At 41.9% G+C, this 24,842-nt stretch overlaps 1 protein-coding gene across 1 annotated transcript in view; it reads right to left on the bottom strand.

Moving 5' to 3' along the window:
* The window catches only part of LOC145355412 (thrombospondin type-1 domain-containing protein 7A-like), a 429,239-nt gene that overhangs the window by 47,915 nt on the left and 356,482 nt on the right, over nt 1-24,842 (bottom strand). The window contains exons 16-19 of the mRNA XM_080207485.1: nt 22,463-22,596; nt 17,026-17,179; nt 16,431-16,572; nt 8,743-8,858 (exon numbers count right to left, since the gene is read on the bottom strand). Coding sequence (XP_080063611.1) covers nt 8,743-8,858; nt 16,431-16,572; nt 17,026-17,179; nt 22,463-22,596 — 546 coding nt within the window. The remainder of the gene's footprint in view (nt 1-8,742; nt 8,859-16,430; nt 16,573-17,025; nt 17,180-22,462; nt 22,597-24,842) is intronic.

Raw genomic sequence — 24,842 nt, 5'->3', positions numbered from 1 at the left:
ACATTCTGGACATTTTCTCTTCACTATTTTTCAGTGTGAGGGCAAATGAATTTGCACGAGCACCATAGCACTTTATGGGCAGATCATGTTGGAAATTTCACAGCAGGTGCCAGCATATCCTACAAGATTTTTCAATATTAATTTTATTTACTATTAAATTCAAATTTGTAAAATTTACTTTATAGTGTCAGGAGAGGGGAGGCAAGGTGTAATTTACAATTGTGTTAGAGGACAGAAACCTGGCAGTTGAATCATTTCCAGGTCCCAACCCATATCGCAACTTATCAAAAAATATTAATTCATGAGATATGGGCATTGCTGGCTGGGCCAGCATTTATAGCCCATCCCTGAGGGCATTTAAGACTCAACCATATTGCTATGCAGACCGATTAAGACAGGTTTCCTTCCTTAAAGGACATTAGTGAACCAGATGAGTTTTTACAGCAATCAACAATGGTTTCATGGTCATCATTAGACTTTTTATTCCAGATTTTTATTGAATTCAAAGTCATGGTGGGATGCAATGCAATCTTTGATGGCAGAGGCCCTCATTGGCTGAAAGGCAAATTTGGTGCCCCTAAATTGTGGCATCAGGAGTGGCCTGGAAATGGACCTACATGATGGAGAGTCATTCTAAAAAGCCAGGGACAGCCATTTCTGAGCTTGTTGTTGCCTAGAGGAATGGAAGCAACATGAAAGCAGTGGACCAGCAGACTCTCAGTCTCCACGAGTGCCCAGGTATTCATTCCTCAGGTACTCAAGTTATTCTACTCAAGCGATGATAATTGTGTGCCGCGCATGAACACTACAGTTTGACTATTCTGTTTTTTATACAAGGATTTTCATCAGCAGTCACAACAAATAATGGTTCATTGCTGTGTTCTTGACAGCCGTACACTAACATTCCCCAGACTATTTGCTTTTCCCGTTATTAACATTGAGAATTTTGTCCCTCCCCAGATTGTGAAGAAGCTCTTCAACAAGCTTAACAGCGAGTTAATTGGAGACAAATGAGTTGCCACCTTTCCCTGTGTCACATGTGACGCCCACTGCCCACTCTTTGAAAATTACAACATGTTCAAGCAGCATTTGGACAACTGACATGCCATTCCAGTGCATGAATTTCAATTCTCACCTGTGTATGACCTTCATCCCCCAGACAACTGAAAATCCTGCTTATGGGTCCAGGATTTTGGAGAGAAACAACCATGATTTTAACAAAGAAAATGTTAAACTTCCCATTCTTCATTGAGCACTAATTTATATAACATTACGTATGTTTTGGATTGTCATTTAGTGTAAGATGAAAATAGGAAATGGATTAAACAAAGAAATAAATAAACAGTAGTAGACTGCTGAATACTGCTCATAATTGATATCGAGAATAATGGTGGTACATTCAGTACAATATGTGACACGGGTGAAGAAGGCAAAGTAGGTCTGAGAAAGTATTAGAACAAGTGCAAGCCCCAGCTGCTAGCATGAGCTTTTACAGAGCACTGGTTTGCCTCATCATCAATACTATGAACAATTTTAGTTATCATACTAGATCTTGGCTTTGAAGAAGGTACAGTGGAGAATAAGTTAATTGATGTCAGAGAGTTTTGGTTTATGAAGCTATTAGGTGACACTACAAATCTTAAATGAATGCAGTGGAGAAAATAGTCTTTCCACGGTTTCTCTTCCTTTCTCCACCCTTCTTTAAGAGACTCCTTAAAAACAATGACCAAGCCTTTGGTCACCTCTCCTAATATATTTCTTCATGTGGCTCATGGTCAAATTTTGTTTGCTAATCTTCCTGTAAAGTATTTTGTTTTCACCACTTCTAAAGGTGCTCTAAAAATGTTCCTTCTTGTTGTTGATTGCGATTAACAATAAAGCAGAATTATGGTGATGCCTAAAGGCTTTATGCTGGATTTTTACACTGTTGAAAGAATTTCAGAAGCATTTAAAAATGGTGGATGGGACCTGATTCTGGGATTCCAACTCCCATTCCTGGCAACCCAATGTTCAGTGGTGCAGGGTAAGGGTGCAGATGATGGCCCTACATCCTGCATTCCCAACCCAGCTGGCTCTATTGTGGCAGTAGGCATCTCCTAACCCCCTCACAATTTTCAAGGAGTTATTCAGCTTCTTCTTCACTTGTGGTTCATGGCCCCTCAACAGAGTCATTAACCACGGTCTGAGTTTGAGAAACTTTTGAAAGCTAAGGGCAAAAAGCCTTATCCATGCCCATTCACCCTTAATAGTCCCTCCTACCCTCAATGCCCACGCACTTTCATGTCCATTCACCCAGAATACACTCAGAGAGACCAACGAACCCCAAAAGGAACAATGGCCTGTGTGGCACTGAGTTTAAAAAAACTCCCATTCACAATTTTAAAAAAATCTACTGTTGCTACAAGCCTATGCGAGCATTAGTCGAACAGACTTTTAAAATACCAAGAACAGAAGCTATAAAAGCTTGATAAAAGTAAATTACTGTGCATGCTGGAATCTGAAACCAAAATCTCAGCAAGTCTGGCAGCATCTGTAAGAAGAGAAAAAAGCTAACGTCACGAAATAGGAGCTCTTTTCTCTCCTTACCGATGCTGCCAGACCTGCTGAGATTTTCCAGCATTTTCTCTTATGGCTATAAGACATCTCTTTAACTGGTGCAAATAAACAGTGAGCATTTGACAAGAGATAACAGAAAAGTAGCTCATTATGTGATAAAGCTGTCAATCAGGTACAATTTGCCTTTTCCCCTGCTATGTCAGAGTTGATCTTTTTAATGGAGTCTGGGCTCTTAGCCAATATACAGTTGTGGAGAAGGAAAAACTTTGCTTGGCTGACAGATTTATTACTTGATAATAAGCCATTTTTTTCCTATCATGATCAGGGGTCGGCCATTTAGGATTGAGATGAGCAGTAATTTCTTCACTTAGGAGGTTGTGAATCTTTAGACTCATCTACCCAAGAAGGCTCTGGATGCTCAGTTAATGAGTATATTCAAGAATAAGCGTAATAGATTTCTAGGCAGTAAAGAAATGAAGGGATAGCACTGTAGGGAGGGAAGAGGAGTTGAGATTTAAGACCACCCATCATCTTACTGAATGGTGGAATGGATTGAGAGACCTAATGACTCATTCCTGCTTCAATTTCCCATGTCCTTATCTTCCTGAGAAATGTTTAAGTATATACCAGAACATAAACATTGTCACAAAAAACATGGAAATCAGAATAAATAAAGAAGGACAAAGAAAAGGGTAGCATATACATCATTTTTTTTTAGACCTTTCCTTATTTTATCCATGTTATATATAAAAAAATTTAAAGACATCAAACCATCATTATGCAAATTAACTACGTGGCACCAAGTTTCTGCTTTGGGTGCTAGCTGTATTCTAGGAGAACATTGAGGAGCCAATTTTTTTAAAAAAATCTTTCGTAGGACATGAGCATCACTGTCCATCCAGCATTTATTGCTCAGCCCTTGTTGCACAAGGACAGTTGAGAGTCAACCACATTGACATGTAGGCCAGACCAGATAAGGATGGCAGATTTCCTTCCCTAAAGGACATTAGTGAACCAGATGCTTTTTTCCCCACAATCGACAATGGTTTCATGGTCATTCAGTAGATCCTTAATTCCAGATATATTTTATTGAAAACAAATTCCACCATTCCACAGTGGGATTTGAACCCAGGTCCCCAGAACATTAGTTGAGTGTCTGGATTAATAGACTAGTGATAATAACACTAGGCCATTGACTCCACAATTTATTCGTTCAAATTCATTTGTATGTCATTGAACATAAAATCTTCCATGAACCAGCACAATGGGAACCATTTTAGAACACAATTTAAAAACAAGTTTTTGCAGGCCTCGGTAAGAAGAAAAATTACATAAAACATTTGAAATAATGAGTTTGGGACATGCCTGCTGCAGCTAAAATATTCGGTTTTAATTTACATTAGTTCAAAGCGGTGTAAATATAGGAAACATGTGCTCATTTCTCTTTTGATTGGGGATGGAGCTATATTCATGAGCCAAGAGGGGTTCATAAAATAAAATCACAGAATCCCTACAGTGTAGAAGGAGGCCATTCGGTCCATCGAACTTGCACCAACAACAATTCCACCTAGGCCCTATCCCGTAACCCCACGTATTTACCCTGCTAATTCCCCTGACACCAAGGATCAAGTTAGCATGGCCAATCAATCTAACCCCCACATCTTTGGAATGTGGGAGAAAACCGGAGCGCCCAGAGGAGACACACACAGAGATGGGAGAACATGCTAACTCTACACAGAGGTTGACCGAAGGTTGCAATCGAACCCGGGTCCCTGTTGCTGTGAAGCAGTAATGCTAACCACTGTGCCACCTTGCTGCAGGTGTTTTGGGGCAGGGTAAAGGATGGAAGAATCTGTGAGCAGCATTTTGTGCAACCAGTGTACATCATTGACATCAAAATTTGTCTGAAATCACTGCACACTGTTCCTACTTTGCAGTAATGCTAAAACTTCCCAGAAAATCTCAGGTACTATATTGCAATGTGACAGGCTGTGATTTCTTACTAACCATTCTTCAAATAGGGAGGAGTGTCTTAAAGAGGAGTAATGGAATGAGAGAATGAGAGGCAAATAACAATCTCATAAATATATCTTTTAGTGGTTAGTTGAAGAATGGCATTGGTACAGCACTGATGCAGGGGTTGAGTGAATGCCACAGGAATTTACAAATGGAAGATCAATGAAAATTGATAATAAACAAAACGAATTATTGCACTCAATTATTTTTAATAGAGCATGGGAATAAGACAATTAGACAAAACCCTTCATCAGCTTTCAGATGATGCATTTCTATTAAAATAAGCAGAAGCCGTGCTGGTACATGCTTCATCCTAATCAGGAAGCTGCGTTGGCATAATGATACTTGTCCTTTCTCGTATGTCTATCAATTTATTTCTTTCACGTCTATTTAGAAGAGGTTGGACAGGAAATTTGGTAATTCTGTCCATTTGATAAGCCTAGATCAGTAATGTTAATAACTTTCAGCTTTTGAAGATTGTCTCTCTTTCCATAAAATCTTCCCAATCATGTGGTATCTCCAAAAGGCTGAGTTACATTATGAATATGAAAAAATATCAAATTAGAAAAATGCCCAAACCTTCTGTACATTTATCCTTCCACATTATCTCCAGTTTAAATTAAACAGCTACAATTGCACTTTTCTTTCTGCCATATGAATGTTCTTAGCATCCTTGAAGAATGAACTGGCATAAGTATTCTGCATTATGTTCAACAGCTTAACAAGATGAAAATTTGTTAATCATGTCTGTGAACATGAATATTACATTTCTGTTTCTTTCCTGTTCAAATATCTACAAAATTATATTCAGTCAATTGTATTGACAGCCATTCTCCTGCAGTCAACCCTTGTTGCCTATTTTATTTTTACATTAACTTGCATTCGCATAATCTTATTGAATATAGTTTTTATTTGTATTGGCCAAGGGACACAACATTAAAGTTTATTTATAAGTGTCACAAGTAGGCTTACATTAACATTGCAATGAAGTACTGTGAAAATGCCCTAATCACCACACTCCAGCACCTGTTCGGATATACTGAGGGAGAATTTAGCATGGCCCGTGCACCTAACCAGCATGTCTTTTGGACTGTGGGAGGAAAGCCATGCAGACACGGGGAGAAAGTGTAGACTCTGCACAGATAGCAGCCCAAGTCGAGAATTGAACCTGTGTCCCTGGGTTCCCAGTGAGGCAGCAGTGCTCACCATTATGCCACCCCACATCTGTTAGCATCTCTGTAGAAAATGACAACTTTTGAAAAAAAAAAGTATTTCTCAGGCACTTTGAAAATAAACCAAAGGAAAAAAAACACATTTTCAGACTCTAATGAAAAATCAATCTAAATCAAACATTACTTTACAGGCAACAAAAGAAAAGGTACTTTCGCATTAATCAATGAATGCAATTGAGGTATATTTTACAACTCCTTTCGTCATGCACTGCACTTCTGTAAGATGGGTAGCATTATAAGAATGAGACCCAAGTCACTCTGAGTTTTCCAACAGATTCACTTCCCCCTGCCATGTCAAATCTTTCAAAGACTTTTCAAAATTGTTCTCCTGAGCCTGGGTATTCCAGAATCACCAAACAAAAAAAAATCTTTCCCTTCTCTTGACAACAGTAGCTGCATTCTTCCTCTCTCGCTGTCACTGTGCCTATCTCCAAAAAGCAGCTGTGTCAAAATGTGAAAACTGTCATTTGATTGTCACTAGGTTTCAGCTTCTTTGCCATGACAACCAGATCACATGGGCCTAATTCTAGGAAAAGCTTCAATGTGACTAATATCCCCCTTTTTCCAGAATATTCTTTTTCACCCTTCATGAAAGGAGACATTCTGAAACATAGTAATCTTGTAAGTCCAACATTTGGAACAACAGGGCATATAGAAAAAGGTTAGTGAAGATATGCCTATAAACAAGAATGTATGGATTGACAATTGGAATGATATTTTTGCTACTTTTATGTTTTCTCTATAGTTGTGTTTGTAGAACTTCTTGGGGGAGTGACAGCACTATTACTCTTCGGGTGAGATTTTATACCTCGTTCATCCTGAAGCCGTAAAATCCCACCCAAGGTCAACGGATTTTCCCATCGTCTGCCCCTTGCACGCTCCGATTCCCCTGGCAGGTGGGTGGTAAATTCTGGTGATAGTGTTGGGTCTCTTTCGAAGGGTGACATTAATTCTTATTTCTATTGCTAAACAGGGAGGATGTATTGCAGTAGTGGGGAAAGCACTGAGCACATCCTAATAAATGATTCTCCATTTATTCACTTCAGAAGGATGAAAAGCTGAGCAAGGTTCTGAATGCAAGATTTCTTAGCTTTACGCCTCGTACTCAAGCAAATGAACCCTTTGACCTTCCACCCAAGTTGAGATTTGTATATGCTCATTAGAGAGGATGGGGATGCACAGAGGTTACTGTCACTAATGCACTTAGTCAGGTGCTAGAGCTTTTCCTTTATTTCCATGTTGTTAAACTCTTGGCCTATCATCCTATTTTTACTTTCTTTTCCCTTTCTCTCTCCCTGATCACCCAGCCCCCTTTTCTCTCCTTTCGTTAGATTATACAGCTGAGATCTGACCCTTCATGTGGCCAATCTAATTTATGCACATATTTTGTCACTCCAAGACATAGTAAGCTATGACAGCACGGTAGCACAGTGGTTAAGCATTGCTGCCTCACAGCACCATCCACCCAAGTTTCATTCCAACCTTGGGTGACTGCCTGTGTGAAGTTTCCACATTCCCTCCACGTCTGCGTGGGTTTCTTCCAGATGCTCAGGTTTCATAGAAACCCTACAGTACAGAGAGAGAGGCCATTCGGCCCATCGAGTCTGCACCGACTACAAACCCACCCAGGAGCTATCCCCATATCCCTACATATTTTACCCACTAATCCGACTAACGTACGCATCCCAGGACACTAAGGGGAATTTTTAGCACGGCCAATCAACCTAACCTGCACATCTTTGGACTATGGGAGGAAACCGGAGCACCTGGAGGAAACCCACACAGACACGAGGAGAATGTGCAAACTCCACACACACACTGACCCGAGCTGGGAATCGAACCCAGGTCCCTGGAGTTGTGAAGCAGCTGTGCTAACCACTGTGCTATCATGCCGCAGCTGTGGGATTTCCTCCCACAGTCCAAAGATCTGTAGGTTAGGTGGATTAGCTATGCTAAAGGTGTAGAATATTGGTGATAAGTAGGGCTGGGTAAGATGTGATAGAACCAAAATGCAACTTCATCAAATTAGAAAGGTAATGCAGGGAGGCGAGGCGAGGCAGAGCAGGGTTGGGAGGGTTGCGGGGGGCAAGTGACATGAAGGTGCCAAGAATCCTGGGTGGATGGGAAACATGACTATCCTGCTGAACTTAACTTTCCTGGTCAATTGTTTGCCAGATTGAGATGCAGTAGAGAAAGACGACCTGCACTCGGAGACTGCAACCGGCAACTAAAGGGCTGGAAGATATTGTGGGGTAGGGGGTCCTGGGGAAGAGGTCACAAGACGGCTTCGAGAGGACGAGGAGGGAGGAAGCACCAGACACTGTGCTCCAAAAAGCACATAACTGCTGTTTCCTGTAGTTGCTCCTTCCTTCAATCAGCTGCGGGGTTTCTTGAGCCCTGGAAAATCCAACCCCACCTGTTAAATCTAAAACATTGTTAAAATCTGACACAAGCAACATTATAGACAAGTTGAAAAAACTGATCTGACTCTCAACAGCAGGTTCCTCACCTTCGCCCTAACTTGTCCCAGTTAATTGTAAATGGACAGTATCTTAATGGATTGTGATCTGGTTTCAGATTTTTAGGAAACTAACTTCACTCCCTCCCCCAATCCCCCCACATCTCTGCCCCTTTCGAAGGTTAAAATCCCACCTGTCAATCTGATATTTTCTTAAACCAACATGTTGCTAACTTTATCTTTCTAGAACCAGTTCCAACAAGATATAACAATTGTCACATTTTTTTTATCTGAATGTGACAAAAAGCCACAACAAGTTATAAAGTGTCACAAGAGATTGATGGGGGCTCATTTTAAGTAATACTTAATGGTCGAGAAACAACAGAGACAAAATATCTGTGCTTGCTGAGCTGATGAAGCAGGTTGCTGAAAGAAGCTGTTACTTTCTTCCAGGAGCAACACTTAAAACATATGACATACCTCTTCACAGAACCTGAGATCAACTGACTTCCCATCACTGCGAACACAGTCCAGCATTCTTGTTTTAATTCCGTTACCACAGACTGCTTTGTCACTCAGCTGACAAGTACTCCAATCTATGAGATGGAAGATAATTAGTTGTCACAGCGTACTTCAGGTAACATGCAAGAAAGCTAAAGGATTGGTCATTAACTGGAGTCCAATTAAACAGTAATCAAAATACTGCAGGTGCAGGAAAGCTGAAATAATACAGGAAGTGTTGGAAATAATCAGCAGGCAGGGCAGCATCTGTGGAGAGAAAAAGTTAATGGTTCAGATCAATGACCTTTCATTAGAAATATAATTGGTTTTGAGCAAGGGCAACTTGGGACAATGATAAAAGGTCTGTGGCAGGGCAAAAGATAGGAAAGACTGAGTCTTCTAGGGCTGTAGTGTTGGGGTACTCAGTGGGACTGGTGAAACAGTGCTGCCCACATGATGATGTGAGAGAATCACATGCCTAAGAGTAGAGTAGGAGAAAGCTCATAGTATAGATTGAGTAACACCTCTAGTCTTGTATATCCGCACACAGTTACGTTCATCCAATAAAGCCCTTGTTGTTCAAACATGTCCTTAGCTAGTCACAAACAACAAAGATTCTGAAGTGAGATCTTACAACAGTGGCAAAAGGGAACATTGATGTAGTGAGAAATTAAACAAAGAAACAAAAGATCTGGTTAGAGAACGTGGGCTGTTGTCTGAAAACAAATAAGAGTAAAACTGAAACAAGCAAAGAAAAGGAAACAAAATAGTGGCAGGGATTCTGGTCTGAAATTATTGATGTTGTGTCTGGAAGGCTGTAAAGTGCCTAACTGAAAGATAAGGCACTGCTCCTCAAGTTTATGTTGAGCATCACTGGAGCAGTACAGTGGTCCAAGGGCAAAGATGTCAATGTGGGAGCAAGCTGGAGAATTAAAATGTCAGGCCACCAGAAGCTCAGGGTCATGCTTGTGGGCTGAATGGAGGTGTTCCACAAATCAGTCACTGTGTTTGGTTTCCCTAGTGAAGAGGGAATCACATTATGAGCAGCAAGTACAGTAGACCAGGTTGAAAGAAATGCATGTAAATTGCTGCTTCACCTGGAAGGTGTGTTGGGGCATTGGAGGGTGAGGAGAGAGGAGGTAAAAGGGCAGGTGCTACATCTCTTGAGTTTGCATGGGAAGGGGATAGAGTTTTGAGGGTGACAGACATGCGGGTCAGGGTAGCAGGGACAGAATGGTCAAATCTGAATGCTGGAAGGGTTGGGGAGTGAAAGTAGTTATGGCATCATGCTAATGGTGGCGAAAAATTATCAGTTGAATATGAAGCCTGGTGGTGCAACAAGTGAGGAAAAGGGATCTTATCGTGGTTCTGAGAAGGGAAGGAAGGGGGTCGGTGAGAGCAGAAGGATAGGAAATATGGCAGATATGGTCAAGGGCTCTGTCAACCATATTAGGGGCAAATCTGTGGTTGATGAAAAAAGGAAATATCTTGAAAACGCTTATGTGGAAGGTTATGTCATCAGAACAGATGTGACAGAGGTGGGGGGACTGGCAACATAGAATGGAGATTTTACAGAATGTGAGGAAGTGTAGTCAAGGTGGCTGAGTGAGTCAGTGGCTTATAACAAGTATCTGTTGATAGTTTATTGCCAGAAATGGAGGCAGAGAAATCAAGGAAGGGAAGGGATGAGTCAGAGGTGGACTCAGTGAAACTTAGAGAAATTGAAGGCACACTTGATGAAGTTTCAGTGCCGTGTCCTACTTGTAGGACACGGAGAGTGGGACACGGCACCGATTCAGTTGAGTGAGGTGGCTCCAGTAGATAAAGAACAAAGAACAAAGAACAAAGAACAAAGAACAAAGAACAACACAGCACGGGAAACAGGCCCTTCGGCCCAACGAGCCCGCGCCGCCGTCCCACTGTCTCAGTGACCTATTCATGATTTTAGTCTACGCCTAATGTGCGAGGATCAGGGAGGTCCAATTTAGGGACAATTTAGTACCCAATCAATCAGCCTAAAAGCACATCTTTGGGGATGTGGGAGGAAACCGGAGCACCCAGAGGAAACCCACGCAACCACGGGGAGAACGCGCAAACTCCCACAGACACAGGCCCAAATCCATGTGTCCGCACAGCAACAGAGATAGTCTCTGAGCTGTGATGTTGCCCTCGAGATGGTCCAGTTTAAGCACACTAACGACATGAAGCAATAGGCAACTCCCGAAGCAACGTCCAAGAGCAGCCCACTACAACCTGCCGCATGCATGCCCCTTGCTGGACTTAAATGCCTGTGGAGACAAAAAAATTCATTATTAAACAGGCAAAGACTGTAACATCCTGAGGCAAAACGTATTCCCAAGCCTACAATGTTTAGTAAGGCCTACTATATCCCCTTATATGTAGCCCGCTCATGTGGCTGTCTAAGTGACTCTTAAACAACCCTAGTGTGCCTGCTTCCACCACCTTACTCGGCAGTGCATTCCACACCCCCACTACCCTTTGTGTGAAAAACTGCCCTCTAATATTTGTCTTATACCTAGCCCCCCTCACCCTAAGCCCGTGAATGTCTCTATCTCTGTCTCTCTCTTTTTTTCTCTCGCTCTCTCTCTCTTTCTATCTCACTCTGTCTCTCCCTCTCTGTCTGAGTGTCTCTCTCGCTGTCTCTCCCTCTCCCTTGGTCTCTCTCTCTCCCCCTCTTTGTCTCCCCCTCTCTCTCTCTGTCTTCCTCCCTCTGTGTGCCTCTGTCCATCTCCCCCTCTGTCCGTGTCTCCCCCCCACTGTGTGCCGCTGGTCCTCTCTCTCTCTCTCTCTCTCTCTGTCCCTCTCTCTCTCTCTCTCTCTCTCTCTGTCTCGGTGTGTGGATTGTACAGAGGGGGTTGGGTGATGAGGGTGAAGGAGGGAATGATTAACGTGAAGAAGCATGCCACACGGATCAGGGACTGAATGGGACAAAGGTCACCCGGAGCAGAGTCAGGGTTTGAGGGTGAGCGCAGGAAACTCATGATCTGATCGCAGGGCAAGGTCGCAGGGAGACTTCCAGGAAACAACACAGCCTGGGACAGGGAATCACTCACACCCAGCAACACAGAGACTCCGGCACTGAGGACAGGTACACCAGAGAGAGAGAGGGACAGAGAGAGAGGGAGACAGACAGAGAGAGAGAGAGGGAGGGAGAGAGAGAGAGGGGGAAACCGGGGGACAGACAGAAACAGAGGGGGGGGGGGGGGGCGGAGCCAGAGAGAGAGAGGGGGGGAGCCAGGGAGAGAGAGGGGGGGGGGGAGGAGCCAGGGAGATGAGGGGGGGGGGGGGGAGCCAGGGAGAGAGAGAGAGGTGGGGGGGAACCAGGGAGAGACAGAGAGGGGGGGGGAGCCAGGGAGAGAGTGGGGGGGGGGGAGCCAGGGAGAGAGAGGGGGGGGGAGCCGGGGGGGGGGGGGGAAGCCAGGGAGAGAGAGGGGCAGACAGAGGGAGAGAGAGACAGAGAGGGAGAGAGAGACAGAGGGGGAGAGGGAGGGGCAGAGAGAGGAGAGGGGGAGAGAGAGGGACAGAGAGGGACAGAGAGGGAGAGAGAGGGAGAGAGAGGGAGAGAGAGGGAGAGAGAGGGACAGAGAAGTTTACAGCATGGAAACAGGCCCTTCGGCCCATTTTGTCCATACTGCCTTTTTTAACCCCTAAGCTAGTCCCAGTTGCCCTAATTTGGTCCCTATCCCTCTATACCCATTGTAACCCATCCAACTATCTAAAGGCTTTTTAAAAGACTTTTAAAGTCCCTTCTTCACCACTCTGTCCACCTGTGACTCCACTTTCAAGGAGCTATGAACCTGTACCCCGAGATCTCTTTGTTCTGTTTCACTCCCCAACGCCCTACCATTAACTGAGTGAGTCCTGCCCTGGTTCAATCGACCAAAATGCATCACCTCGCATTTATCTGAATTAAACTCCATCTGCCATTCGTTAGCCCACTGGCCCAATTGATCAAGATCCCGTTGCAATTGGAGATAACTTTCTTCACTGTCCACTATGCCACCAATCTTGGTGTCATCTCCAAACTTACTAACCCTGCCTCCTATATTCTCATCCAAATCATTAATATAAATGACAAATAACAGTGGGCCCAGCACTGATCCCTGAGGCACACCGCTGGTCACAGGCCTCCAGTTTGAAAAACAACTCTCTACAACCACCCTCTGGCTTCTGTCAAGAAGCCAATTTTGAAATCTGGAACAAGAAATGTTCCACATATCCTACAAAAAAGGAAGCACAGCTATGACTCTTGTAGCTACCCGTGGTAACGCCTTACATGAGATGAGATAAGTAAAAGGAGAAATTGTTCAATGAGATAACAAGTTCAGCTAGGTGGAGAAGGGTGGTTGTTGATGGAAACTGGTTGGGCCGCCATTTCAGGAAAAAATGCAGAGTCCTCAGACCATCCTGGTATGGGATGGCAGTGTAAACAGACTGGTCACCCATAGTAAAAGGAGCTGATTAAGGCTAGGAAATTTGAAATTTTAAAGTGACAGAAGGCATCAGAAAAGTCAAGGATGTCGGTAGGAAGAAGGGAAGAAAAAATAGAGTCAAGGTAGGGATAAATTAGTTGGGGCAGCAGCAGACTGAAATGATAGGTTAAGCAGAGCAGTTTTTGGGAAAGAGATAAAAGTGCGCTGGATAGAGTTGGGAACTACAATGTGGGGAAGCTGTGGCAGGAAGATCACTGGAGGAGATGAGGTTAGGAACTATTTTGGAAACAATGTCTTGATGTTCAGTGGTGAGGACATGGTCCACAGGGAAGTAGGAAGAAATGTTGGAGAGTTGGCATTCAGGTCGCTTTTTCAGACAGGAGCACCAGTCAGCAGATTTGAGAACAATGGCAGGGTTAGACCTGAGAGAAGAGTGCAGCAAGTTCAGAGAGTAAGAGATTAGAGTGAATGAAGGGAACTAATAGATTGAGACAGCCAATGTCACCCTGGCAGTTCTCAATGAATGGATAAGAGGCCAGGGGAAGGGGTCTAGGTGGAGTAGGAATATTGGATATAGGTGAAAGGGTCCATTGAACAGGGGTGCAGGTTGTGGAGCCTCCTGGCAAAGAAATGGGCACAGAGGTGAAGGCAACTGAAGAGCTCAATGTTATACCAAGGTTGAAATTCAGTAAAGTGGAGGCATAAGGTGATAAAACTGAATCCTTTGTCAAGGACAGATCATTCAGCATCAGTGAAGGGGAAGTCAGAGATAGCATAAATAACCAGGAGGGGGTGAGGTTAGAAGAAGTGATTGAATTAGAGGGAAGTGAAGGAGAAGAAAGATCTGCAGGGGCGTTGGTACCCATAGCTTGCGATTCGTAACACCTGAAAGGAAGTGAAAATGTTTTTGTGAAGTGTTGGATGAGTCCAAGGATAAAATTAAACTGAGGAGAAGGACAGCTTTAAGATAGAGTGAGTCAGTGCTTCTGAAGACAGTGGTCACGATAGTGCCATGTACTGCTACATGCATAAAATCTGGATTCCTGGACACAGCGGGAACAGTAGTCTCAGCAATGTTGAATGCCAAGGAGATATTTGTATTCATGGTGGATCCGAAAGATAAAGGGTGAAATTTCAGTTGGAATCCACATGGAATGTGTTTAAGCCTGAATTAGTTACTGAGGATGGAAAAGTAGTTGTGTGAGTGAGTCTTGGTGTATACCTGATCAAATACGTGGAGAGAAAAGAAACAAGGAAAGTGAATAATTAGGGAGAGACAGATAATTTTATGCCATTCCTGTCACGACTCCATACCAAACACATCTTCCATCCTCCTCTGTTTTAGCAATCTGAGGGGACTATTTCTTCCATTATACCCTGGAGAACTCCTGTTACCCTGGTGGGGTAACCTCAAGCTTCCAGTGGCTGTCATTTTAATTCTCACCTTGTGGAGAGAAGAGAACTTCTTCAAGGTACACAGTCATGGAAGAGAAGTAGTAGTGAATGAAAACTTATCAACTAATATTTATAAAATCCCACTGACTCCCTCAGCTACCTCAAATACACTTCCTCACACCCTATAACCTGTAAGGATTTTATTCTATTCTCCCAGTTCCTCCATCTCCAACTCATCTATTCCAATAATACAACCTTCCATAACGGTGCTTCAAAGAGTTCTTCTATTTTCCTCAAACAAGGAATGCTTCCCACCATGGTTGACTGGGTTTTTGACCCGTCAGCATCATTTGCTGCACTTCTGTTCTCAACCCCCTTGCCTTCCCTCCCCAAATCACAATGGAATCCCTTTGTCCACATTTTCCACATCATCAGTATCCACATTAAACAGATAATTTTATGCCATTCCTGTCACGACTCCATACCAAACACATCTTCCATCCTCTTCTGTTTTAGCATTCTGAGGGGACTATTTCTTCCATTATACCCTGGAGAACTCCTGTTACCCTGGTGGGGTAACCTCAAGCTTCCAGTGGCTGTCATTTTAATTCTCACCTTGTTTGTATGCTGGCATCTCTGTCTTCAACCTGCTGAACTCTTTTAGTAAAGCTCAATGTAAGCTTGAGGAGCAGCACCTCATCTTTCAACTTGACACTTCCAGACTCAACATCAATAATTTCAGATGTTGGATTCCACCCCTCAGCCCCTCATTTTGTTTTCTTTCCTTGTTTCAGATTTTCTCTTATTTTTGCTATCAAGCAGTAACACATCTGCCCTAAACAGATGTTTCCTTTTGTTCCTTTTATTTTTTCATTTCTTGCCCCATCATCATCTGCTTTGGCCCTGGAACTTTTCTGTGCTTCAGTTTCTCCTGTCTTCCACCCTACCACAGATTTTCATTTTATCCTTGCTCCATTACCCTTCATCTAAACCCTTATCTCTAACTTTTCCCAGTTCTGATGCAAGATTCTGACGTAGTTAACTGTTTCTCTCGCTGCGTGACCTGCTGTGTATTTCCAGGGTTTTCTGTTTTTATTGCCAATTAAGCAGCTCATTTACGTGTACTGACAGCTTTGTTAGTGGCAGAAATTGTTGTACTGTAAAAAAAAACAAAGGGTGGAGTATCAACATTTCTTGTGTCATGGCTCAGACCCTGGATGTTTTTCCGAGTCTCTCCCTTAAGTGGTCATCGCTGGAATTGCAGACCATCAATTTCTGACTATGAGCAGGCTTTGCAATCAATCCAAATGCACAGATCAGCTTTGTGGGAATTCATTTTGGCCTGTTTGTGTTTCTGAAACAGATAGTGTACCAGGGCTGCTGAAGGCTCACCCAAAACTGGATTTCAAACCTCACCAATGTATTGCTAAATCGGTGTTGAGAGGCATTTCATCAGTTCTAGAGGGAATAAGATGGTTTGGCTGCTTCCCCGGCAGCATCGCTCAGGTAGGACCTGGAATAAGGGAAGCCTGAAAGTTGGAACAGTTGGGTACTTCAGTTTCCCACATTCCTTTGCCACTTTGGTCTGACTACTCTGACATTTTTAAGCTGTTCTAGAGAACACGTACAAGGTAATAAAAGTGATCATGAAAATGATTGAGGAAACCCATTTTAAACCATGGGAACTTTAACAATTCAGATGTACTATTTGTGGGAAATGTCCTATCTAACTCATGATTAAAATTTTTCACCCATAAAGGTTAAACAGAGAATATTGAAAATCTTTTTAAATATCATTAAGAAGGAAGCTACAGTTACCTGTAACATTGTACACAAAGTGAAAACAGTTCTTGTTCAGATTGCACGTCTCCGTCTCTGCCTCAGGTGGACAGGGTTTCCCTTCTCCTGGTTGCCTCAATGGAACTGCTGATCGCTCTCGAACAGTACTACTGTTACAAGGCTGAAATAAAACAACAATGCGCTTTCATATGACTCATGGCAAGATCCATTCATTCAGGCAGTTTATCCATTTCTACACTACACAAGTAAATATAAATACAAATCAGGACAGATGTAAATGTGCAGCTGACTTGTAATCAGACACTTTACATTATCACACCAAGTCAAAATCTACACTGAGGTCTCTGCTAATGAAGGTACTTTGCAACAACTTGTTTCTGCCTTGTTAATTAGAGGGGGAATTTAAAGGGTTTTGTCAATACCAATACACATGACTTGTTTTATCTCTGAAATTAATTGTACTGCATTATTTTCACAAATTAATATAGCTCCAGGCAAATGTGGTATCAAAGTACTTTAAGACATTGCAAGCAAATTACCACAAAAACCAAGTTTGTTCATGATTGAAGGAGTCCGCAAGTACAAGATTTAGTGCAACCAGTTGTCATCTTACCAGAGGACACTTGCTCCATGGTGTCCATTCAGACATAACACAATCATCAGGACATGGTAGCTTGCATTGCCTGGAACCCAATGGCATTTCTTCTGGGTCACAGAGGTAATCTTCAACAGGTTCAATAGGACCATCCATTGTATTCTGCATGCACCTAATGTCAGAAAAAATTGATTTAGTTTCACAACACATACACTTGAACCAAATAAGAGAGGATGTTAATTTGACAACACATTGGGTGGAATTGGGATGGTAGGTGGTTGGGTAACGCATGAGAAACCCAAAAGTAACTGTAGTGTGTCTGTCGGTAGCTCTTTAAGCCAGTCACTACATTAGCACCTGACTCCTGGGTTTCCTGATCAATTAAGGTGAGCAATTATGATGCCAATCTTCATGAGTTGATCTCAGCTCCAGTATTTAGAGACTTTGCAGAGATGACAGTTGAGGATGGGCAAACAAAAGGAGGGAATGTCAGAATGTTCCTCCTGTGCTTCACTCTGGTATTGCTGCCCTCGTTGTGAGCTGCCAGAGCCCACAGAGAGATATGATTTCTTGCTGATAGAAGGAAGAAGCCTGTCAGTGAAAGCAAGAAGGTGTGGCTGGAACATGCTGAGTTTGGGGTGAGGAGCAGGGGTGTGGTGCCACGCTCCTCAATTCAATACTGAATCTAGCTTAATGACCTAAGCAGGACAGGAAAGCTGAGCACCTATATCCTGATGTGTGTCAATCACATCAACACTTCACTCTGCCATCTAAGACCTAATCCCTCACGATATTACACCAACCTACATGTTCACCTATCTCTCTCTCTCTCTACGTAGTTTCTCACATTCCCAGCTGCCCAATCATTATTGGCACTCACCCAATCCTAATAATGCCAGAACTCTACCTCAGTCACCCTCCATCCAACACATTGCAGTTCTCATTCTCATAGGTTTCTTATTTCCCTCTTTATAGGAGAAGAGAGCAAAGAACATCAGGGAGAGGCAGACAACTGGAGGTGGTTCACTGTCAATCTGACTATTAATATCTGTGGAGGAGATTCATTGGAGATCAATGAAGTCTTGATATGCCTTGCTGTCGAAAATGGGGAGATGGAGCCCTTGGCAATCAATGGCTTGCACAATTGGAATACCACATTGAATAGGAATGATGAAACCTTGGTCTCAGGCACCTACTGAAAAGTGCTGTCTGGTCCACGTTTGCTGGAGATGGTGGGTGGGCAATCAGAGGGATGATGATGAAAGCGTACATGGAAGTGAAAACTCAACTCAAAGTGGTTCAACTTTTCACCTGCTGTCTCCTATCTCCCCCAGCTCAGTCAGTACCCATATACCACCTCATATCCTGATGGTTGAATCTGCTCCTGCACAGGTACCTGTTATGGAGTCACTGGCTACCAGAAGCTTCAAGCCCAGAGGACATTGGTCAAGAGCATCTCAGCTGTCAGAGTTTGGAGCAACCTGTCACTACCTCTACTGAAGAAACAGGAGTTGTAATACATATAAGTGCTAAGAAGAGAAATATTTGTGGTTGCACAAAAGTATGCACATGGATGTGCAACATCACATTAGATGATTAAATTTCTGCTTCATTTTTGAGCCATATAAATATTATTTGTTTCAATCATTTTCCATTGCTCTTTGGCAAGTGGCCTTTTCACTTGTGATTACTAAGAAGATAAGACTTAACTGAAAGCAGTGGGGGTGAGATTTGCCTCCCTTCCAAGTGAGTTTAGGAACCTAACTGAAGCTTGCCATTTAAAGAGCATCCTGGCATTCTGTGCAGCAATGCAGACTACTGCTGATGAATTAACTGCATGACATTCCTCTCTCTTGCGGTTACTGAACACGCCCAAATGATTTACTGGTGTATTCAGTACCACAAGCATGCACCTGTGAAGATGCTACACACCTTAATGCCCACTCCTTCTGGCTGACATCACTGATTGGTACAGTGTGCATAATTACCAACCATGGTATCAGGTACCTGTGTAATGCATTTGTGGTGATTGACTGCGGGATTCTGGAGAGACCAGGAAGTAGCCTTGGCAGTCACAGGTAAAGACTGGCTACTATGTCTAAATTGGCACTGTATCTTGTTCCCCGAGGCTGCAGATGCCTGCTAAATACCCAATATGAGACCCTGGGCCTCTGAAACACTAATGTTCAGACATGGAGAGAAAGTGGATCCTCTGTTGGCACCCATGCTATGTTGTCTCCTATGAGCTGCATCTCTCTGCTCAGCAGCAAGTCTGTGAAGGGAAGGCTGCTACATCTCTTGATTATTTTGGTCCTCATCTGAGTTCCAAAGAAAAGCAGCATATGTGGCACCCATTGTGATCTGATAAACCAGAGCTCCAACAGAGATCAGAAACACAAACCTGCTAAGTAATGAAAGTCATCTCTTAGAGGAAGTATTATACTTTCACACAATTAGGCAAGAAAGCAGCTCTGATTTAGTACATATGGGATTTTTTGCCTGTCATTTCTTTAGCTCTCTTAATTGCTGCTGTGTTCTTGACTTGCTTTCACTGGCAGCCTCCAGGAAACCAATGTGCAGTCACATTAAGATTTGCTAAGATTGTTCTTAATGAGCTATTAACATTTTGAAATTAACAACCCACCAGTCCTAAGGGAGTTATTCGCACACAACCTGACACACTGCAAATAAATGTAGAAGCCGATAAGATGGAACTAGCTTTTCAACATGCTGTCAATTTAAACCCCAACTGTTTCTAAACTGCTTTTCCCCATTGTATCAAGATCAGCATGTGATCTGTTTATTTTTTCTGAAATCCTAATTTGTTCACATAGTTTTTTGTCATCAGCAAACTTAAGAATCATTTCCCTTGTGTTTTTATGTGGCATGGTGGCACAGTGGTTAGCACTGTTGCCTCACAGAGCCAGGGCCCCTCGTTCAAGCCTTGGGTCACTGTCTATGTGGAGTTTGCACATTCTCCCCATCTCTGCATGGGTTTCCTCCCACAATCCATGTGCAGATTAGGTTGATTGGCCATGCTAAATTGACCCTAGTGCCAGGAGATTAGCAAGGTGAATGCTTGGGGTTGCAGAAATAGGGTCTGGCTTCCTTCTATACTGTAGGGATTCCATGATTCTAATTGAGAAATTATTTCCCCAATGTATGGAACTGTTTTTTTAGATATTGTAGTTGCAGGAATCAATGAATAAGCAATAAAAATAAAGAGAATGATTGGCAATGAAGGTCTCCATCCCATTAACATTCCTGGAATATCAGAAGCAGAGCAGAAAGACACAGCTGAATTCTGGATAATGCTGGAAGATCAGTTAAGAGTCAATGTCAGCTTTAGAATCCATTGACTCAAACTGATGCCTTTAGACAACAGCCCAAAGAAACAATTAACCAGTCACCGGTAGATGGTGAGACAAAGGCAACAATTGTGATTTCTCGAAACTCAATGAGAATCACTGAGCTGGTAACCACATTGGCTCCAATAGAATCTGTTAAGTAGGAGACATCAGTCTACTCAAAGATGGCAGAAAATACAATATTGTAGCTGTGAACAGACAATAAATACATCAAAGCACTTGAAACAGCTACACCCGTAGGTCAGGTAGGCAAAATAAGTGGTCTAAAAGGACACTGAGCACGAGTGTGTAGAAAGGCTTGAAAAGAAGTAGACACCTACTCAGGTGAACTATTCAAATATTGAAAGAGAAACATTGGCAAACACTGATTGCAGTGTCATACGTACCTGTTCAGCAAGCACTTTGTTATTGATACAGATCACAAGCTACTAGAATTGATTTGACAAAAGCCACTCACCAACACACCATCTCGACTCCAAAGACTGCTATTAAAATGCAATGTACGATTGCAAAGTGCAAATTTGGAAACATCATGGTTATTGAGCAGGTTACTTAATCCCAAGAATATAGAAGATACATCATTGGATGATCAAATAGACAAAATTGATGTGGAACTAGAAGATATTTTCAACACTCACCTAATACAATTTGGACAGAAAGAAAAAATTTGAAGAACTCTAAAGGGAAAGTTCCAGTAATCTTAAGGTTTAATGAGAGCTCATCGTAAGTGAATGGCCAGATTCCTACAGACCTCAGAATCTTTCAGCCGCACCATGATGAATTTGGCATTTCAAGCAGAGTAATTTTCAAGAGCAGACAGGTATCGATACCAAAATGCTTTGTCAAGATGCACTTACCTAGTTATAATCAAGGTCACACAGGCATTGAAAGATCAAGATGACTTGTACATGAGACGGATTATTGGCGAGGGATCAATAAATACATAGAACAGTGAGGAGGTGTGAAGCATGTCAGGAGTAATTGGTCGAATCAACACATGGAACATTGCATGAAGTGAATGGCTCTATCACAATCAATGGGCAAGAATCGCAACTGACTTATTCGCTGTTTGAGGTGATGACTTCTTACCCATTATCAATTACTTCTCCAAATTTCCTATCATTCACCAACTAAGAGATGTATCAAGCACATCAGTAGCAAACACAATGAGTCCAATTTAAAGTCTTTTTGGGTCCCTGGAGGAGACCGGTCAGATACTAATCCACTGTTGATCAATAAGCCATTCCAAGACATGCAGGAAGTGGGCTGTAAATTGAGTTACATTATCCCCCCACTATCTAGGATTAAATCGATCAGAAAATGAATGCTGTAAATCATAAAGTTATTAATTCTGCAATCAAAACACCACAAGGTAATCACCCTGGATGGAGGAATAGATGTCAGTTGAGAGCTTTCCAACAGCATCATAGCTAACACGTCTACAGCACAAAGAACACATTTATATTCAAGTTCTGAGAGCACAATTAGGAAAGATAATGTGCACAAAGTTCAAATAGATGATAATTGTCAGTCTTGATCTACAAGTCAAGAGAGGAGAGTTAACAATTCCAGATCTCAGCAAAGTTTCACTGTTACCAGACCAGATCAAGTCAGCAGACTACCTGTACTTTGCAGAGATACTTGAATAACTAATATGGGTGCCATACATGTATAATTATGGTTCACAATGATCCTATTCCATTAAGTACATATTTTTCTACTTAAGAGAAAAGGGATGTTATGATATTGCTCTAATACTTCAAGTTTATTTATTAGGTCACAAGTAGACTTACAGTAACACAGCAGTGAAGTTACTGTGAAAATCCCCTGATTAACACAAGACTGAATATGTACGCAGTTTATGTCATCACAAGAATTGATGCAAGTGAACCTGTGATGCCGTTTTTAGAGTAGCGTTAGTCAGCTGGCAACACATATATAGAAAAGCTCTCCTGAACCTTGTTATTCGTTAATAAAGAAACTTTCATTTAGTGTGTTTGGTACATCTGTGTTAAGACCGAATAATACACTAATTGTTCAATTTCAAATCAGACCTTTGAATTAAGAAGTTGATTATTGAGCTTTACCTCACTTTGCGGGTTTGCACTCCTTCTCCGCAGTTATCCTTTAGGTCCACATTGCTCACTTTGCACACACTCCATGGTTCTGCTACCCACACATACTGGCTGCAGTCACTGTGACAGGGAACCACCTCATATACCTATAAAAATGATGCACATAAAACAGATTTAAATAAATATTCCTAACTTCAAATACTCACTGTTAAGATATTACTCTGAGTTCAACACCACTGGAACTGGCTGAACTTCTGATTTCTATTCTCCGAGGAGCAGAAGGTTTTTGTGCAACTCAACACAATCAGAAAAATACATTGTCCCTCTTCTGGTCTTGGCCACATGATGGATTGGATAATTATTGCAGCTGTGCAAAGTTTGATCTGAGAAGCTTTTGGAAAACGCCCCTGAGGAAAATCAAAGATCAAAGGTTGGATAAGGTAGAAGATGACCTTGGTGGATATAAGAAAACAGCCAACCGTAATTATTTGTTATAAAGCAACAATGTGGTAGTGGGGATGTCAGAATTCATGATGGTGATGACAATGCAAAGATACAGAGTTCTTAAGTATCTTTTCAATAGCTGTGATAGAGACACAAATACAGAAGGAACAATCTTTCATTTGGTTCAAAGAAAACACATAAAACGCTTGTTCTTGTAAAATAACCTGTCTCTGTAAAAGTGAATTATTCACAATAGCACAATGTTCACAGTTAATAGAGGCCAGGAGCAAGCAGTATTAATGCTTAAACTACTCATTTCTCAGCAGTATGGAGCATATCTTGTTTATATTGCTTAGCTCCAGTTTAGGGACAGTATGGTGGCACAGTGGTTAGCACTGCTGCCTCACAGCGCCAGGGACCCAGGTTTGATTCACAGCTTGGGTCGCTATCTGTGTGAAGGCTGCATGTTCTCCCCATGCCTGCGTGGGTTTTCTCTGGGTGCTCCAGTTTCTTCCCACAGTCCGAAAGACGTACTGTTTAGGTGCACTGGCCATGCTAAATTCTCCCTTAGTGTATCCAAACAGGGTCCGGAGTGTGGCGATTGTGGGCATTTTCACAGTAATTTCATTGCACTGTTAACTTGTGACCAATAAATAAACTTTAACTAGAACTCAAATGATTCTACTCAGGAGAAAGTTCTCCGCAATTATGCTTACACTTGTATTCTGAGCTCTGCTCCCAAGAGTTAGAATTGAAATATCTAAAAAAAATAAAGGAAATGCTTATGCTTTAAACATTTAAATTGTCAGGTAAGCTAAACACAGCCCCAAATGGATTTACATTCCTTATGATGTTAAATTCAAATGAGCAAAAGGCTGTATTCTCCATGGAGTACCATGTTGTTCTCCTCACAGTCAGGTCAGCCTTGACTCTGGATTCACATTGCAGATTCAGTGATGGCAGAAAGTATATCATGAGAAACACCATGAACCTTAAAAATACTTCAAGTATTATAATGACTAAGATAAACAGTGCTATTTGCTTTTGTCACTTTTCATATCTAGTGAATTAGTAAGTCAAACTACAGCTGCATATGTTAGTGTCTATTTTAAAACAACTCTTTCCAATATTACTTCAACTGATCCTCCCTATTTATTTGTATACTAACAAAGAGGAGTGATGTGTTGATGACGTATTAGCTTGTAAAGGAGTCTGACTGCCTCAATTTATGATTTTTTCAGTTATTAAGTCCAGGCCTTCTGTTCACTCAGATAGAAATTTGATACCAAAAACAATATACAGCATACAGAATGTGCTAGTTTACTATGTATTTTAATATGTGTCGATTCTGTTGTTAGCTTACATTTTAAAATAATTCTGAACAATTACAGAAATATACCTACTTCACCCAATCCCCATTTAGTATTACTTTCTTAAGAAATTTAAGAATTTCCTTGATTAAAAAACGAGCTTTGTCCTATTAATTAAATTAGCCCCCAAAGACAATGTTTTCTTCTTGTCAGGAATGTACTGGGGAAGGGGGAGAGGAAATAATTGTTCTCAAAGATTACCTGTTAAGTTTTCATATCAGCTACAGGCTAATTAAACATATCAACACAGCTGTTATCATCTCCAATTAAATAAATTGGCATATTCAATTAAACAGTATCAAGTGGCTTATTGTTGCTAAATAAGATCAGCATATATACATGTCATACATATTAGAGCCAGTTTTCTGGGGTTTCTGTGACTTATCCAATGTAATTGTGCAACATTTCCTGCTGAAAGTAATCTCATACTAAACAACATGAATTTGAAATGAAGAATGAAGTTACAATCATTTATTTGCAAGTGGCAGTTAATTGAAGATTTTAATTGTTTTAAGATCACCCTGCTATGATACCTCAAGGTAAATTAAAATGAAGACATTAAAGAATCTAAAGCCAGC

This window comes from Carcharhinus amblyrhynchos, chromosome 2, assembly GCF_965287045.1.
Source record: "Carcharhinus amblyrhynchos chromosome 2, sCarAmb.v2.hapA, whole genome shotgun sequence".
In the NCBI taxonomy this organism is placed as follows: Eukaryota; Metazoa; Chordata; class Chondrichthyes; order Carcharhiniformes; family Carcharhinidae; genus Carcharhinus; species Carcharhinus amblyrhynchos.
Note: the sequence above shows the minus strand (reverse complement) of the source record. Positions and strands in the feature narration are given on the sequence as shown.